The 16,318-nt window shown below is 41.5% G+C and overlaps 1 protein-coding gene across 1 annotated transcript; it reads left to right on the top strand.

Moving 5' to 3' along the window:
• Positions 1 to 1,002: 1,002 nt before the first annotated feature.
• On the top strand, positions 1,003 to 15,811 carry slc16a4 (solute carrier family 16 member 4; the record flags this gene model as incomplete). The annotated part of the gene is made up of 8 exons (XM_083895721.1): positions 1,003 to 1,119; positions 2,301 to 2,433; positions 2,570 to 2,713; positions 2,887 to 3,048; positions 3,143 to 3,799; positions 9,527 to 9,738; positions 12,956 to 13,049; positions 15,603 to 15,811. 8 exons carry the CDS (start codon positions 1,003 to 1,005, stop codon positions 15,809 to 15,811), a joined length of 1,728 nt encoding a protein of 575 aa, XP_083751847.1.
• Positions 15,812 to 16,318: the final 507 nt, after the last annotated feature.

Below are 16,318 nucleotides of genomic sequence, written 5' to 3'. Positions count from 1 at the left end.
TGCTGTCTCGACAAGGAGAATTTGCAGGACTGACTTGTATTTGAGGATTAAACTCCAGCGCCAATCAGACTTTAGTTATTTAATATGTTGGTTTATTTGAGCGTTTCATTATTATTTCACCAAGCTCCGCACAGGAAGTAGATCTCTGATGAAGAGTGGATGAGATGAGATCAGGAAATGAAACAACACATTGTCTGTTATTTCATAATACAGCCAATAAACAGCTCTTGAATCACTAAAGTCTCCACTTCAGCAAGTAACACACCCAGTGTGTGTCCATGCAAACACCAAACATACTGCGCACAAGTCTTAGTCTTAGATTTGTTGTTTTGGCAATGTTAAAATGTCTATACAGTGTAATTATTTATCAGTCACTTTATTGGAACACATACATGGAATTGTTTTCTTTCTAACTCTCTCTCTTTCTTTCCCTCACAACAGCGAGGCCAGTTAAGTGTCTCCTTGATCCTCCTGAATGTCTGGGATTCATTCTCTTCCATATGCTGTAGTTGGGAAAGAATCTGAAATCTGAGTTGTTTACATCTCTTCCTGCCACAGAGTAGACTTTGTCTCAGTCTGTTTTTAGTGCATTGCTTCATTATAAACAGTGTATATACAGTTAAATATATATATAACAGTATAAACATTAGCTTTTGCTGGGACAACACAGGATGAAAGAAAAGTCATCACCTCATGCCCAAAATAAATAAATAAATATCAGACACCATTTATAAATGATTTAGTAGAGGTTTCTTGATGGTTGCCTGAAGGAAAAGCAGTAAGAGTAAGACAAACCTAATATTACAGTTTGAGGAAATACATAATAGTTACTGTGTAAGACATTCATCTAAAAGGCTGCTAAATTATTATTTATATCCATGTCCACGCATTTAACGTGACTGACCTGATTATCTAGCTTATCTGTGTGATCTTATAATTATTGATGTTTTCTTTTTTTTTTTCCTTAGTGAAACTTGCTGAGTGCAACTGAGTGACACAGCCATGAACCTCTTCAGGAAGGATGCCATGACGACAAAGAAGGAGAAGGAGAAAGACATCCAATATGAGGATCCTCCAGATGGAGGTTGGGGCTGGATGGTGGTGCTGCATTGCTTCTTGGTATGTCCACCTCAGCTGTTTGCATGCTGTGAAGACATCTTGGCATGAACTAGTTGCATATTTAATCTACTTGTGTGACCTGTGTCATAGTAATCTTTTGCTTCAGTTCAAACAAGTCAAAAAAGTCTAAAGCATATGACATCATCTGTACTCACATTCCCTCTCTCACACACAGGGTATGAATATGACTCTATTGTCATAAACCTTGTTATTTCTCTCCCTAGTTTATGCCTTTCCTTCCTTTCCTCTTTCGCTCTCTCTGTCTGTCTGTGTCCTCATCTTGCAGGTTGCAGGATCCAGATCCTGTTTCGAAGATATTTATTATTATTATCATACATATCATCCATCCATCATTTACCGCTTTATCATCCACCGGAGGGTCGTGGGGGGGTGCTGTGCTTATCTCAGCTGCCGTAGGGCGATAGGCGGGGTACACCCTGGACAGCTCGCCAGTCCATCACAGGGCCACATATAGAGACAAACAACCATTCACTCACACTCTCACACCTACGGTCAATTTAGAGTGACCAATTTACCGAATCCCCATATTGCATGTTTTTGGACTGTGGGAGGAAGACCCACGCACACACAGGGGGAACATGCAAACTCCTTGCAGAAAGGCCAACTGCTAACCACCACACCAACCGTGGGCCCCCATAATTAAATGTCGATATCAGTATAATCTTTATCAACAATTTCTGCTGCTGCTGCTTGTATAAATGACTGTAGTTCTATAAACATGTCATCACTGACTCTAACTGTCCTGTATAAACTTGGTACAATTGTTGTATGTCTGCTCCTGGTCTCTTTCTTCTGTCTCTTCCTCATCTCCCTCTTGTCCTTTCTGTCCCCAAACCTCTCCTCTGTCCCCCATTTTTCCCCATTTTCCTTTCCTTCGAGGCAGATGGCCGCACATCTTTGAGTCTGGTTCTGTCAGTCTGATGCCTAGTGTTTGCTCATTGTGTGAACTGTTGGGTTTCTTTGCTCCATGATGTTGTCTATGTACAGTGCTTTGAGAGAATGCATGTTCATCAATTGGCACTAGACAAATACAATTGAATTGAATTGAATTGAACTCGCATCACTATCGATAATATCGAAAAAATATTTACTCAATTTAAGCTCTGTGAACCAGAAACATGAAATTATGCTAACATGTATGTGTTTTTGTGTGTGTTCAGGTAAATGTCCTGGTGATGGGAACACTGAAGACCTTTGGGATTTTTTTTGTGGCATTCCAAGATGAGTTTGAAGGCTCTTCAGAGAGCATCAGTTGGATCGGTTCCATCATGTCGAGTATGCGGCTGTCTGGAGGTTCGAATCATAAAATGACAACTATTTCTGCATCATCTATTTAGCTCTGAGTCCGTAGATTGGAACAAAGTGGTCATCGGTAAACCCTGTGTTTCTCTATATGTTCTTGATGCTTCGTCCACTGCATCCTTCGTAGCACCCATGGCGTCTGTGGCATGTGCCAAGCTTGGAGCCAGGGTGACCTCCATCACTGGGGCAGTACTGGTTAGTGGAGGCTTCCTCTTAAGTATTTTCGCAACCTGCGTGGAGTTCCTGTACTTCAGCATGGGAGTGATAGTTGGTGAGTAGAGAGAAACTGCTGGAGGTATCATTCTTCTAATTATTATTATTATAAATTATTTTATACCAGTCAGTACACCGTACGCTGTTTTGCAATATGCCTTCTCTTTAGGTTGTTCCTCATTAGCAGTTTCCTGGTGGTGCAGCATGTGCGTAATAAAACTTTTTTTCTAGGAATGGGTTTCGCACTGCTATACCAGTCCTTCTCAGTGGTCACCGCTCTGTACTTTCGAAAGAGGTTAGCAACAGCGTATGCAATTGGACGGTCTGGAATGGGTCTGACCTTTGCCCTCGCCCCGTTTACTCAGCTGCTTCTGGACAAATATTCTTGGCAAGGTAGGCAGTAGAAGTCTTTTAATAAGCGGACCGTAACTTGTGTTTTGACTTTGTTCTTTTCGGTGACATTTTGAGCTTTCTTTCTGTCCCACAGGGGCGCTGCTGATTCTTGGTGGTCTAATGCTGAACCTGGTGGCCTCTGGGATGCTTCTGCGACCCATCAATGTGAAGCATCCTGTTTCAAACTCTACCTCGTCTCTCGTCCAAAAGAGCCCCACTATGTCCATCAAGAGCACCTCAGAGAAGGAATACACCAAGACCAGCTTGAATGGCTCCTCTCATTTATCCAATGGCATTTCTCAGTCAGACTTATTCCCATCCCCTCCTCCTCCTCCTCCTCACAGGGACACTGAGAACCTGGGGGGTGAATGTACTCAGGGACTCCAAGACCAGCCATTGAAGCCTGAACTGACCAGATTGGTCCTCAGTGGTGTGAATGGACATGAACCTCACCCTGACGTGGGTCAGTGCAAACCCACATCTCCTGACAGCTCAGCTGAGCTCAATGGATACATGAATGGTTCCACCAATAATGGATTTCCCTCACATGCCAGCATACCCAGTGAAGTGAAAGTCAGACAAGCCAAAGTACTTGATTTCTCCCTACTTAAGGACCCGTTCTTTTGCATCTACACTTGGTCGGTAGTTTTCAGCCAGCTGGCCTACTTCATCCCCTATTTCCACCTATCTGCCCGAGCCAGAACCTTGGGCATCGATGCCATGGATGCATCATTTATCATCTCTGTGGCAGGTGAGACACACATTGGTTTCAATTACCACACCATTGTCGTATTCACCCACACACATTTTCAGGTATATAGATGAGTAGATAGTGATGTGGTGCGTTTATTGTCAGGGCTGGGTCATACTTACCATGTGTCGCATTTGCAGTTCCCTGTCAGCCAGTTCCACACATGCATCCTCGATCTCACATGCCATTTTAATCGTGGCTATTTCTCACGAGGAGTTTGCCTTTTTTTTATGTCCTTTTGTTTATTGGGTGCAGTCGCAGTAGCCTCATTTAGTGTACATTTTGTTTGGATTGGTGCAAATGTAGTCTGAGACCCCTTTGCAATTGAACTCTGGAGCGGTTCATCACTGGTGTGAACTCTAGCTGCACCTATCACTGGAAGCATAGTATTTACGGCTACAGTCTCAGCATTCTCAGCATACTTATCTACATCCAGAAGTGAGGAGAAGGGAGAGCAGGGAAATCCTCCGTGTCTGGCAGGTCCCATCTCCTCCTTCTCCGCAGGCAAACTAGCACATTCAGCCTTGTATCGTTACCGCCGTTACAGCCAACTCACCACGGCCGCGGGCAGTAGGATGAGTGCAACGCCTGCTGCCCATGGGCGAGAATCAGTGGCGAGTAATGTGCACGTGAGAATACTGAGGCTGTAGCCGCTTCACAACACCCGCCCACTGGCCACCTCCTGGCCTTCAGGGTGCTGCTCATCACCTGTGCAGCAGTGCGGATGAACATTAAACTGCTGATTCGCCATCATGTAGAAATAGCTAGGGATTTGTCTCAGCCCTTAGTTATCACCATATCGGTAATAGACAAAAGCGGCAGCACAGCAGCAGTTTCTTTATAATAAACATCTGCTAAGCAGTGTTCACAGACATTTTATTGGATACATGCATTAAATGAAGGCATGTATGAATGCATAAACTCCACTACTTTATTAGCAGCTATTATATCTTTTATAATGCTTAGTGAATTACTTTCATTGTATTTCCAATATAAGGATGAGTTTCAAAAGACCCCACTCCCTGGTATGTCTGTTTCAGGCTCTCTGTCCCATTTGGTGAACCTACATCTTTACTTACTTAGTCATTGCCATTTGTTATTATGGTTAAAGGCTGCTGTTTATTCTTAATTCTCCTTGTCTTACTTCTCCCGTGGTTGATACACCACTCATGTAATACAAAACAAACAAAAAAAAAAACTGACCGACTGGACTGCTGCCATTTGCCGTTGAACGTCAGATTCAACTTAAATTTCATAGTGACTGAGGAAGCAGGTCCAGGTTTTAGGGGTGATGTGAAAAATGTCCCCACTCAACTTCTGGGCATTAATTATTTGTGAGCTGCTGAGTCTCTGCAGTCTTATGTAATGAATGTGCTTACATAAAAGCTGAACTTTGGTCCACTGGCCAGTGTGGGTGAGTTTAGCAGTATGACATTGATGAGGCCACTCCATATGAACAGAAAACAGCATTAACATTTTCACCACAGACCCCATCTGTGTGTAATTCATTAAGAGTGCTTGGTCAGGCTTTGTGAATAATTTAAAACACCCGAGATGGGGGTCGCGTGTTTATGAGTTACAGGCTTCTGTTTTGTAATATTTCCCTGTGTACTCAGTGCTCTGCAGATAGAGATCATTTTTCCCTTCATATCTGGTGTCTTTTAGATAGTGATAGTGACTGTGTCACATGGTACGAAACACATCTGGTGTGAGGATGTTGTAGTCGTGGGGGACGTGGACGTTTGCTTTTGTGATAGTAGCACACGATTGAGGACATGCTTACTACTTGCTGCATATTAAATCTTGTACACATCTGATGCATCACTGCTTGGTTTGGCTTTTGAGGACAGATGTGGTTTTATATTGTCCTTGGGACTGATTTGCTGATATTATTTTAGAATTCTTGCATGGTGAAATTTAAGATTCAAATATTCAACCCAATCCTGTTGAAAATCTTAGCACACAAGTCCCATGTTTGGATCCAGGGCTGGTGCTCTGCCTGAGCCATTGTAAAACTTTCATCAGTGAATGTATTCCTTTGTTGATTCAAATGTTTTAAATGTCTTTATTGTGCTAAAAGTTGAAATTAATCTTTATCATCAGCTTTCTAGAAGACGCCTAAAATCAAAAAACTACATTTTCAGTTGTGACTCGAGAAAAGTAGTCCTGAAACATGATATTGTCGCTTGTATTCTTTTTCATATATGATAGTAACTCAGACACACTCTGTATTGTGTTTTACATGTGACTAAAAAAAGAGATACAAGTTTATGGGAAAAGTGAAGAAAAACACTATGTCCTTCACAAGAAGCACAGCTGGGATGGGAACAGTTATGGACCGAGCTGAAAATATGACTGGAGTCAAGTAACATGAATGTATAACATTACGCTGGATACAGTGAAATTAACTGAGGAATACGCGTCAAGGCTTCTAAGGTGCCAGTGAGCAACAAGTGAAATTGTTTGTTCTGTCACATTGTCTGGTCCGGTGCTATAATGAGAGAGAAATAGAGACGGAGCCAGGGAGACGGGGCCACACACACCACAAAGCCTCCATCCCAGTGTCCCAATGTCTCTCTTTCCCCGATGCAGCGTTTGTCATAGAGGGCCATTGAGTGGGCTGAGCAAGGGAGGCCACTATCATCCGGGTCTGTGTGTTTGTCAGCTCTCAGCCACCAAACACTGGAGCTGGCTGAAGTCGCTTAGCAACAGCTTGCTTGTAAAAGTTGCTGGCATGTTGACAAGGAGGGCCCTCAACTTTGCTCATGTGCAGTTCTGAAGTGGCTGATACTTTGCAGAAGAGCACTGACACAGCAAAATGTACAAAGGGGAACGCAACGCGAGCCAGCAACAACCTCAGAGGGAAAACAAAATTGCTTTTATTGTCATTTTAATCTAGTGACAAGATGGCCTGCTATGAGTACACAGTCAGTCTAAACCCCCCCCCCCCCCCCCCAGAAAAGCAGGTAAAAACAAACCGAAAGGATGATTATATCCACTCATCTGTATGAGAAAACGGACAAAACAAACACAACAGTGTTAAGATGAACTGGCACAGAAAGGTGGAAACAGAGACTGTAGTCTTGGCAAGGACATGCAGATGGAACACATTAGGGAGGACCGGGTAATTACAGGGGTGGAAACCAATGAGAGCAGGAGCTGAAGTGTCTGAACTGAGCCAAGATGTAAATATTTCATAGTAAAACAGGAAATAATGGGGGGGTCTGTATTCTAAGTGCATGGTCTAATGCACATAGTGCAAGTGCATTTGGGGTGTGTCCAATTCACTGTCAGGCACATGATTCAATTGTACTTAGTCTGTTTATTAGTCTTGGTTGTTTTCAGCATAATAAACTAATCAAAGTGTCAGTTACCATTAGCTTTAAAAGCCAGGTTTGTTGCACTTGCAATCGCACATGGTTAGTTTCTCTGCAGAAGAAAAAAAAAAGCCTTTCACCTGTGTGTAACAAGCTCACATTGTGCAATCACACATAAAAGCATGTTATTATATTGATACGGCTATGCAAAATGATCCAACCTCAGTTTCCCCTGAGTCGAGAAATGTCTTCATTCTTTTTCTTTTTACGTGCCCACCAGAGACACTTGGTCCTGATGGTGGACACCGTTTACATTCAGGGAATGAGGTCCCGTCCCCCTACAGGTGGGTCTAAAAAGTGCAGAATTAGCTTTACAGTTTCAAGCCTCGGACCAAAGCTCGGACCAAGTGACCAAGAGTGACTGGTGGGCACATAACAAAAAAAAAAGAATTCAGATATTTCTCGATATTTCTCAGGGGAAACTGAGGTTGGGAAGCACAATTTTTCAAAAGTACTATCACCTATTCTAGTGATACAAAGCTAAATGCAAATCGGTGAAGTATTCCTTTAAGATGGCAACCTGCAAAGCATCTGACCATACTTTGCGTTAAGACTGAAACGGGAGCTCACAGAGCCACAAGTGCATACGCTATTTAAACAATTATGACAAGTGTGTGCGTCTGAAACGAGCAAAGACACTTGGCTTGCACTTGACACGACTTTGCAACACATAGAACACAGGACCCAGACAGTGGCATGAGATGTGAGAGTCTGTTACTACAGAATATATAGAAGAAAATGGACAACGCCAATAATGCCCTTGATGCATTTGACTTAAGGTGCTACTAAGAGAGGCCACGTCGAAGCTGCAGTGTGTGGAGGTTGAACACGAACAGCTGCAGGCCTGGATCAACCTGCTGAGGCGAAAACACACAAACAAACTCACAACTTATCTGTATGCAAGCAGGGACACTCTGCAGGACACTGTCTTAGGTCGCTAGAGGAGGGCACATAAACATAGCACAGCTGCTTCATGTAATTCTTCAAACAGCGAGAAACTCTCTAGATTCAGTTATGTAAGCGGAGAGGTGTTCAATGATGAGGCGTTTCATTCAAAACCTTAAAGAATAAAGATTTAGTTCATCTTTACTTATAACTAACCCAGTGTTGAACAACATAGATGACCGTATAGCCTCTGGTGATGGTATGTACACTATGTACACTGTCAATATGTAACTGTGTGAAAAGTAATATTCAGCAGAATTGTCTGCTGTTTTGGGTTCAGCCGGAGTGTAAATGGCTGCAGCCATTGCAGTTGTCGTGCAGAGCCTGAGCAAAGGATGGGTAACTCTGATCCGCACAGAACCAGTTTGTTTCATTGATCAGTGGCTCAGCGCAGGCTGCCTGTAGCTATTCCTGTGACGGTCAATACACCACTGCAGTTTCTGCACTGCCTATCGCGTTCCAGTTGACCTCAGCAGAGAGCAGCGCACATCTTTGCCCTGTCATCATAGAGCAAACTCTGAATCATGAGCAGTTAAGCCAGGAGTTGCCATTGTTTGTTGATGTAACTAACTACTACTGGGTTTTTTTACGAAACAGGAAGAGACATCATACGTGCTACAACAGTCAAATCTGTGTAACTATGTTGCAGAGTGTTCTTCCCTCACATTCTGTCTTTACTTTGTCTACACACACACACACACACACACAGAATATTTAAAAAGACAATGGATGATTTACCGTTACCTAACAGCTAACTGACAAGTAACACTGGACAAATGTACTTTTTGGGTGAGCTTGTGAATGATGATAATGGTTGTTGTCATTAAACCTAGAACACCATTGACGGGTGGTTTTCAGCCAAGCAAATACATTTATGTGATTTTCATGGAAACCAAGTTTTCATCTTCCTTATTTATTTTCTTTTTTTTGAAATTTTTTGTTTCCAAATTCCTAATTTTCCAGTAGTTTTGGAGCATTTTTATATGGTCCCCTCATGATGCTTTTCTTTCATTTTGTTAGACATGACACGGTTTAAAATGAAAGAACACTACTCAGATTTGTCATGCATTGTCATGTTTTGATATATTTTGATGACAAGCGTGTTTTGAATTTGAGCGCTAGTGTTCTAGGGTTAATAGTCTACCGTATGTGGACATGTTTGACTGGAATTGAACCTGTAAAAAGATCTCCTTTTTTTTTTTTACAAACAGCAGCTTTGTTCTACTACCTGGATATGCTGTCGTCCTGTACGTTCTCCACTGTGCCTCTCTGCTCTTTAAGAGACGTTTGTGCAGCCCATATCAAATCCTTCTACTCGCATCATCAGGAGTGTCACTTTTCCCCCCCCCCCCGCTCTATTTTTAGAAGAATACGTTTAATTTCTTTGTTTGCTTTTGTGTTACAGGTATCACAGAGACCATCGCCCAGTTAGCCTCAGGCTGGGTGACAGACAGGAACCTGTTTCATAAATACCACTACCACAAAGCCTACCTGATACTCTGTGGCCTGGTCAACCTGCTCTCCCCTCTGGCAGATTCCTACATCCTGCTGATGGTTTACGCTGTTTTCTTTGCCGTCTTCTGTGGCGGCTACATGGCTCTGCTGCTGCCTGTTCTAGTAAGGATACAATTTAATCTGCATAGTGTAGTGCATCTGCGTACTAAACTTAATGTTATCAGTTATGTGGTTAAATGATGTGGTCAGTTTGAACATGTTCAAAAATCATGTGCATTTCATAGATAAGAAGGCATTTTCAGAGATAATGACATATTTTATAAGAAAGTGTTCATACAGGTGCACCAAATGTTGTGTACTGTATACGATGTGTTTAGTTGCTAGGTGAATAGGAAATTGCTTCTTGTTAATTTGTTCCTTTTTCTAGTTTCAGAAACAGAAGAACATTTAAATGCATTTTTTTAAATTATAGAAAATAAATGAATGCCGAACTGTTGCTGCTAAATTCAATCTATAATGGTTTCAACTGGGCTTTATCCATAAATGTATCCAAGTCTTTGATTCTGGTCTCTTTACCGCGTTGCATGGCAGGTAAAAGTAAATCTGAATCACTTGAAATGAAAAGCAATAAAGGTTAGTGGGGTCAGCGAAGGGACCATCTATGTGACTGATAGTACCCACCAGTGTCACTCTCACACACTATATTATCAGTCAGTAGTTCATTTACCATACTATACCTTCGACCATAATATAATCCCTATAATCTTGTGAATGATAAATACTTTGAAGTGGCTTAATCATGTCACACACTGAAGGAGGAAAGTATCCGTTGGAGATATTTCTTAACGACCGTTATGGGTGGAACGACATTTTTAGTCAGCGAGTATCCAGTATCTTCAGGTCACATCTCACCTGCAAACATGAGATCAGGTGCTGTACATGGCGTGACTTCCCTTTAAAGGCCAAGACATGCCCCTGGGACTATAGAAGGCATCTTATATTGCGTTCACACCAGTTCATCACGTCTTGAACCACAAGTTCTCAGTAGTTACTGCGTTTGTGTATGAGTACTCACTCTCATGTAGGTTTTTCCACATTCAGTCATGAGCTGGACCTTGGTTTTGGTCTTAACCCCCCAAAAAGTCATGTAAAGAAGTGAGGACCAGCCAAAATGGCCTCACTGCCAAACTCTCCTCATTCCATACACTCTTAGAAATAAAAGTGCTAAGTAGAACCATATCAGATTCTTTGGCTTGTCCTCATAGGAGAACCTTTTTAAAACCCTTTATTCAGGAAAGGGGTTTTAAATTGTTCTCTGGATCAAAATGGTTCTTACTGGAACCATTAGTGTTACCAAGAACCCTTGAAAACCCCATTCAGCCCTTGTAGAAGAACACTTTTGGAACCCTTATTTCTTAGAGTTAATGGTTTATTTGATTTTTGCCTCACAAAGCACTAATACAAGAACACACACACGCACTCTGGTTTGTGCAGGCATTGAATGCAATGCATTGCATTATCACTAACCCTGACCCAATTGCAATTCAAGTCTAGGCCTATGACTTTTTGTATATCGTATTCAATACTTTACACACTTTACACTACAATTGTGTTTTAATTTATTCAAGTGTGTTCTATTTGTGATCTCTGTTCTTTGGCTGCTGCGACACGTGAATTTCCCAAGGGTGGGATCAATATTCTAGTCTAATCTAATCTAGCCTTGTCTAGTCTAATCTAATCTAATCTATTCCATTCTAATGTACTCTAATCTAATCTGATCTAAATATAACTACTTACTCTGAAATGAGGTTCTGCCTGATGGACCTGACAAAGTACACACCTGCACATTTGTGCACAGCTGTCTTAGTGAGGACACTCATAAAGGCATTCATAGACATAACCCCTTACACTAACCCCTTAACTAACTAAATGCCTAACCCTAACCTTAACCTTAACCCTGTTTGAACCCTAACCCTAAAACCAGGCTTAACCCAAAGACAGGTGTGACAGAAATCTGAATTAAAGGTTTTTTTGTGTGTCATAAAGCTTTTTGTGCATGTAGAATATGTAACAATACACAACTGATGCCAGTATTGCAGTGTACACTGCTAATTCAGGAAGTCTCTGGTGCAACTTTTTAGAGCAGTCTTATGAAGCAGCTTCATGGTGAAGCAGGGTGTTCTGGTTCTACAGCAGTGTGCGAGAGAAACAACAAGCCTCTCGACCATCGCGTGTTCTCCTCATATCTCCCAAATAAAAGAACTGAACTTGTAAGTGAGCAAAATAAATATGGGCACGCTGAAGCAACATGCCACAAACCTCATCTAGTTCAAACTAGTCAGGGGTTTTGTGATGTATTTTCAGCTGTTACCTCAGACGTTCATTCACTTGTGTGTTGACAGACTTGTCCAGCAAAAGGGCAATCTCTCAGTCTAATGTTAAGAAAAGGGTGACCCCCATGACCGGCTTCAGACCTCAGGCCTGCAACTTGCTGACCCAAATAGATGAAGGGGACAAAAAAATAAGTTACTTATTGTATGTTCTCTGTCACTGTGAAGTTGTGACTGGTTTATTAAGATTGTTTTTTTGTCTTTTTTTTATCAGTAAAAAAATAAATAGTATTGTGGATTTAGGTTTTTTTTTTTCTTTTATAGAATGGAATAGAAACCTTCTTTGTCATCGTGTGCTTAAATACAAACAAGAGTGCGAGTCCTCTGACCAAGGACACAGACAAATACCAATCATGGTAACATTTTATAATAAGTACACACTATTAGCATTAGCTAAGCGTTAATAAATGTTGAATTCATCATTTATAATGCATGAATACTCATTAGCATGTAATTTATAAACACAGTTATAAATGTTTTACTCAGCCCATCACCTAATGAACAGTGTCCAAATAGCTGCTATACTCGAGCAGCCAATCAGCATCCACCTCCAACAAACAAGCTCTTTGATCGACTTACAAGGGACTGCGCTCTCACCTCTCTCTGTGTCCAGCAGTCGCTCAGTACATGAGTAATACATTTAGAACTGCGTTTATAAACTACATACTAATAGTATTCATGCATTATAAATGATGAATTCAATATTTATTATTGCTTAACTAATGCTATTAGTGTGCACTTATTATAAAATGTTACCCAAAATCATGCTTTGATGTCCATCACAGGGTCACATAGACACAAACACAACCATCCACTCACACCCAATTGTCCAATGTACCCAATCCCCAAATCTGCATGTTTTTTGGATTGTGAGATGAAACCGGAGGAATTATTTTTGAAGCGTGACAAATGTTTGAAAAGCCACAGCGCAAACAGAAGAAGTCTCGGCGTGAAAAAAAAAAAAAAGATGTGTTCTTCTTGCCCGACAGGTCGATCTCGTGGGCGCGGAGAAACTCAACAACTCCATGGGCTTCTCCATGTTCTTCGTTGGCCTGGGTTGCCTGACGGGGCCTCCGTTAGCAGGTGAGTGGATCCCGTGTACACATGCACATAACGATAACAAATACATAAACGTGTGCACTGAGACTGTAGCCAGCATGACCTCACCTTACAGCACGGTTTTGTCACACACGGTGAAGTATGTACACGTGTTTTAAACAGGAAGTGGGTGAATGACGGGATCAGTGGAGGGATTGAAAAGCCCCTTTTATATTTTTTTCCTGACATATATTTTTGGAAGGGTTTCGCGGCACATTCTTTCATGGGGCCCCAGATTCCTTGCAGTGCCTCCAAGTATGTGTTTGCCTTTTTGTGTGCATGCAGAAACTGTGTTGTGAAAACTGAAACTGACATGAGAAAAACAACCTACATTTGCAGACTGGGATTTTTTTTGTGGGGGGGGGGGGGTGGGGGGGGTTATGGATCAGATTTCGTCCTGCCTACAAGTCTGTTGTGTGTTCATGGCAGGGGTTTAAGTCATTTTTTAAGTGATGACAGATTGTCTTTGTTAGGTGTGGAGAGCTGTTTCTAATCTGGAATCAGTTTGTTATGTTGTGTGTGTGTGTGTGTTTTTTTGCTGCATACTTCGTCTAATGAACAATGTCTTTTTCTAGGTCAGCTCAAAAAATACTAGTAATGTCAATCGATCTGCAGTGTAAATTACACCACTTCTTGTAGACTAGTTTTAATTGTCCTGAGGAAAAAATATTGTTCTCGCTCTTAACATGTGGCCTCAGTTTAAGTGTGTGTATAAGGGTTTTTTTTTCCTTTGAACATAATGTCATAGTCCCCTGGATGTAAGATGTAGGGTCAAAATTTGACTTATGACCCCCTCCGGAAATAGCATGTGGCTCTGTTTACCATTCCTGCGGTTCAAGTAAGAAACTGATGTAAGGCATAGCATGATCTTGTCTACAGGCTACAGGTTGTTATAACATCCCCATTGTTCAGTTCCTGCCTTCAGGCTGGTAACTGATGTAGCTGCAGCTGTAGTGTGGACATAGCTGCTGTTTATCTATATCACACCAATTCACCTGTTTCGAAATAAACTGTCATCCAGAAAACAAACGAGACCATAGGAACACAGGACGTTATAGGATTAAGTTATAGTGTGCGGTCACCTTCAGTGATGTTTACACAAGGGTCAGCCATGTTAAACAAATGAGTCCTCACTATGTGTTAAGTCATATATAGTAAGTAAGTAAGCCTTAACTTGTTTTTATTTTACTTAAACTAACTGTATATTTGATTAGTTTCATTGATTTAGTTTACTTAAAAGTTGTGAAAAAGTTGTGTGTTTGGTGGATGTTGGCTTTTCATTCATTTAATAACATCAGCTACAGCAGTATGCCATAAAGCAGCTGTAGCTCTTCAGACAGTGTGAGTACACAGGGAGAACTAGTATACATTTAACAGTGAAATTGATTGAACATTGATTGATTGATTACATTTAAAATGTACATGACCAGTTCTCATTGTGCAGTCCATGTAAGGTCCTAGAGTCGTTTTTTCACATTGATGTTCCTCATTTTATGGAGTGCAGGTTTTCATCTGTGGCCTGAAGTCTCCAGATGTAAGAATACATTTCTCTTCTATTCTGCTATGTCACAATAACACTTAAAGGTACCATAATATGCAAAATCAACTTTTTAAACTCTGGAGGCCCTACCAGTCGCCAAAGTGTGAAAAAAGATGACTCACTCATGTTTTTGTGGTCCTCCTCAGTCTAAGTACAGGAGATAAAACACACGACTTTGAAAAGTTCTATTCTTGGCTCCGCAGTGCAGCACAGAGTTCAGCACAAACTTCCAGCCTCAGAGGATTTATCTGTCCAGTGGATACATGGTGGTTATATAGGACGGCAATGTGCCTGCTAGAGCCTGCAAATGATGACTTTTCCAAATGCTAACTGCTGTTAGCCTCTGTGGCTGATGTCATTTCCTGTCCCTTAAGTTTCGTTTTACTTTTACTTGCTGTGGTGCTTCATTCTTAAGGTATTTTGACCAAAGCATGTCACATACATGTTAACTAGGTTAACTTGGGGAAATAGGGTATAATATGGGACCTTTAAGACATTTTTTTGTATGATCAGTATAGTCAGGCTTTCTAGTGATCACACTTAAGTAATTCTGCGTCTTACATTAGGGAGAATATAATTACGGCGGTTGGAAACATTAAATAACTTTAATAACTAAGTTTACACCATAGACACAGACCTCACATTAAACTTGGTTCCATTTACATCTATGATATTTAATCATTTAAGCTCAACAGCAACCTGATGTGTAATAGTTGTTGTCTAATCTATCCATCCATCCATCCATTATCTACCACTTTATCTTCCACCGGACGGTTGCATGAGGTGCTGTGCCTGTCTCAGCTGACATAGGGCGATAGGCGGGGTACACCCTGGACAGTTCGTGTGTCTAATCTCGAAAGCTTATTTAACAACTGAGGTGTGAAGACGTATCAAATGTAGTAGGTCATGTAATATTTATAGTGGAGGCGATGCTCCGTTTTCCTCACTTTGACTCCACATGAAATAAAAGAGACTCTTGTGTGCTTGGTGTTTTCCAGGGTTCCTCTATGACTACACTCAGACTTACGACTGTTCCTTCTACCTGGCTGGGCTCTGCTACCTGCTCTCCTCAATCTCCCTGTTCATGGAGCCACTGGCTCAGCGCTGGAAGGCCAGGAATAAACTGGTTCAAGTCAAGAGAGCAGAGGGCAGCTGTAAGACCAACGGCTGCTTCACCCCTGACCGTCCGCAGAACGGCGTTGTGTAGGAATAAAACCCCAGGGGAAGCTTTCGATATCTTGAATGAGCATGAGCATGACTATGGGCCGCAACTTGAAGGCGGTACCTAAGTGACTCCTGATCTCTGCAAGAGAACCAGACTATGACCACAGTGGCACCATGTCAGTGGACAAACAGTAGTCTGGGAATGGGTGAATAAATTGTTTAGCTGAACTTTTAAAAAGTCAAAATTCTATTGTCAAATTGGAAAAAATACTTTATCCTCAATCAAAACCGATGAGAATCTGACACAGACCGCAGCCAGCACGTTTCAGTATTTTTTTTGTGATTCGGCGACAATGCTGGCACAGATGCACTTTGGGCAACATTGTGATTATGTTGCACATTTGCTTTGACCTTTAACTTTGTCCATCTCTATGGCATCATGTGCAGGGTCAGGCTGTAAAGTCAATTCTTCACCAATTTTCACAAGACGATAGGACAAAGGGGAGAGTGTCTGTCACATATAAGCATTTCAAAGCTACAGTATAACCAG

This window comes from Microchirus variegatus (assembly GCF_963457635.1).
Source record: "Microchirus variegatus genome assembly, chromosome: 9".
Lineage (NCBI taxonomy): Eukaryota > Metazoa > Chordata > Actinopteri > Pleuronectiformes > Soleidae > Microchirus > Microchirus variegatus.
Note: the sequence above shows the minus strand (reverse complement) of the source record. Positions and strands in the feature narration are given on the sequence as shown.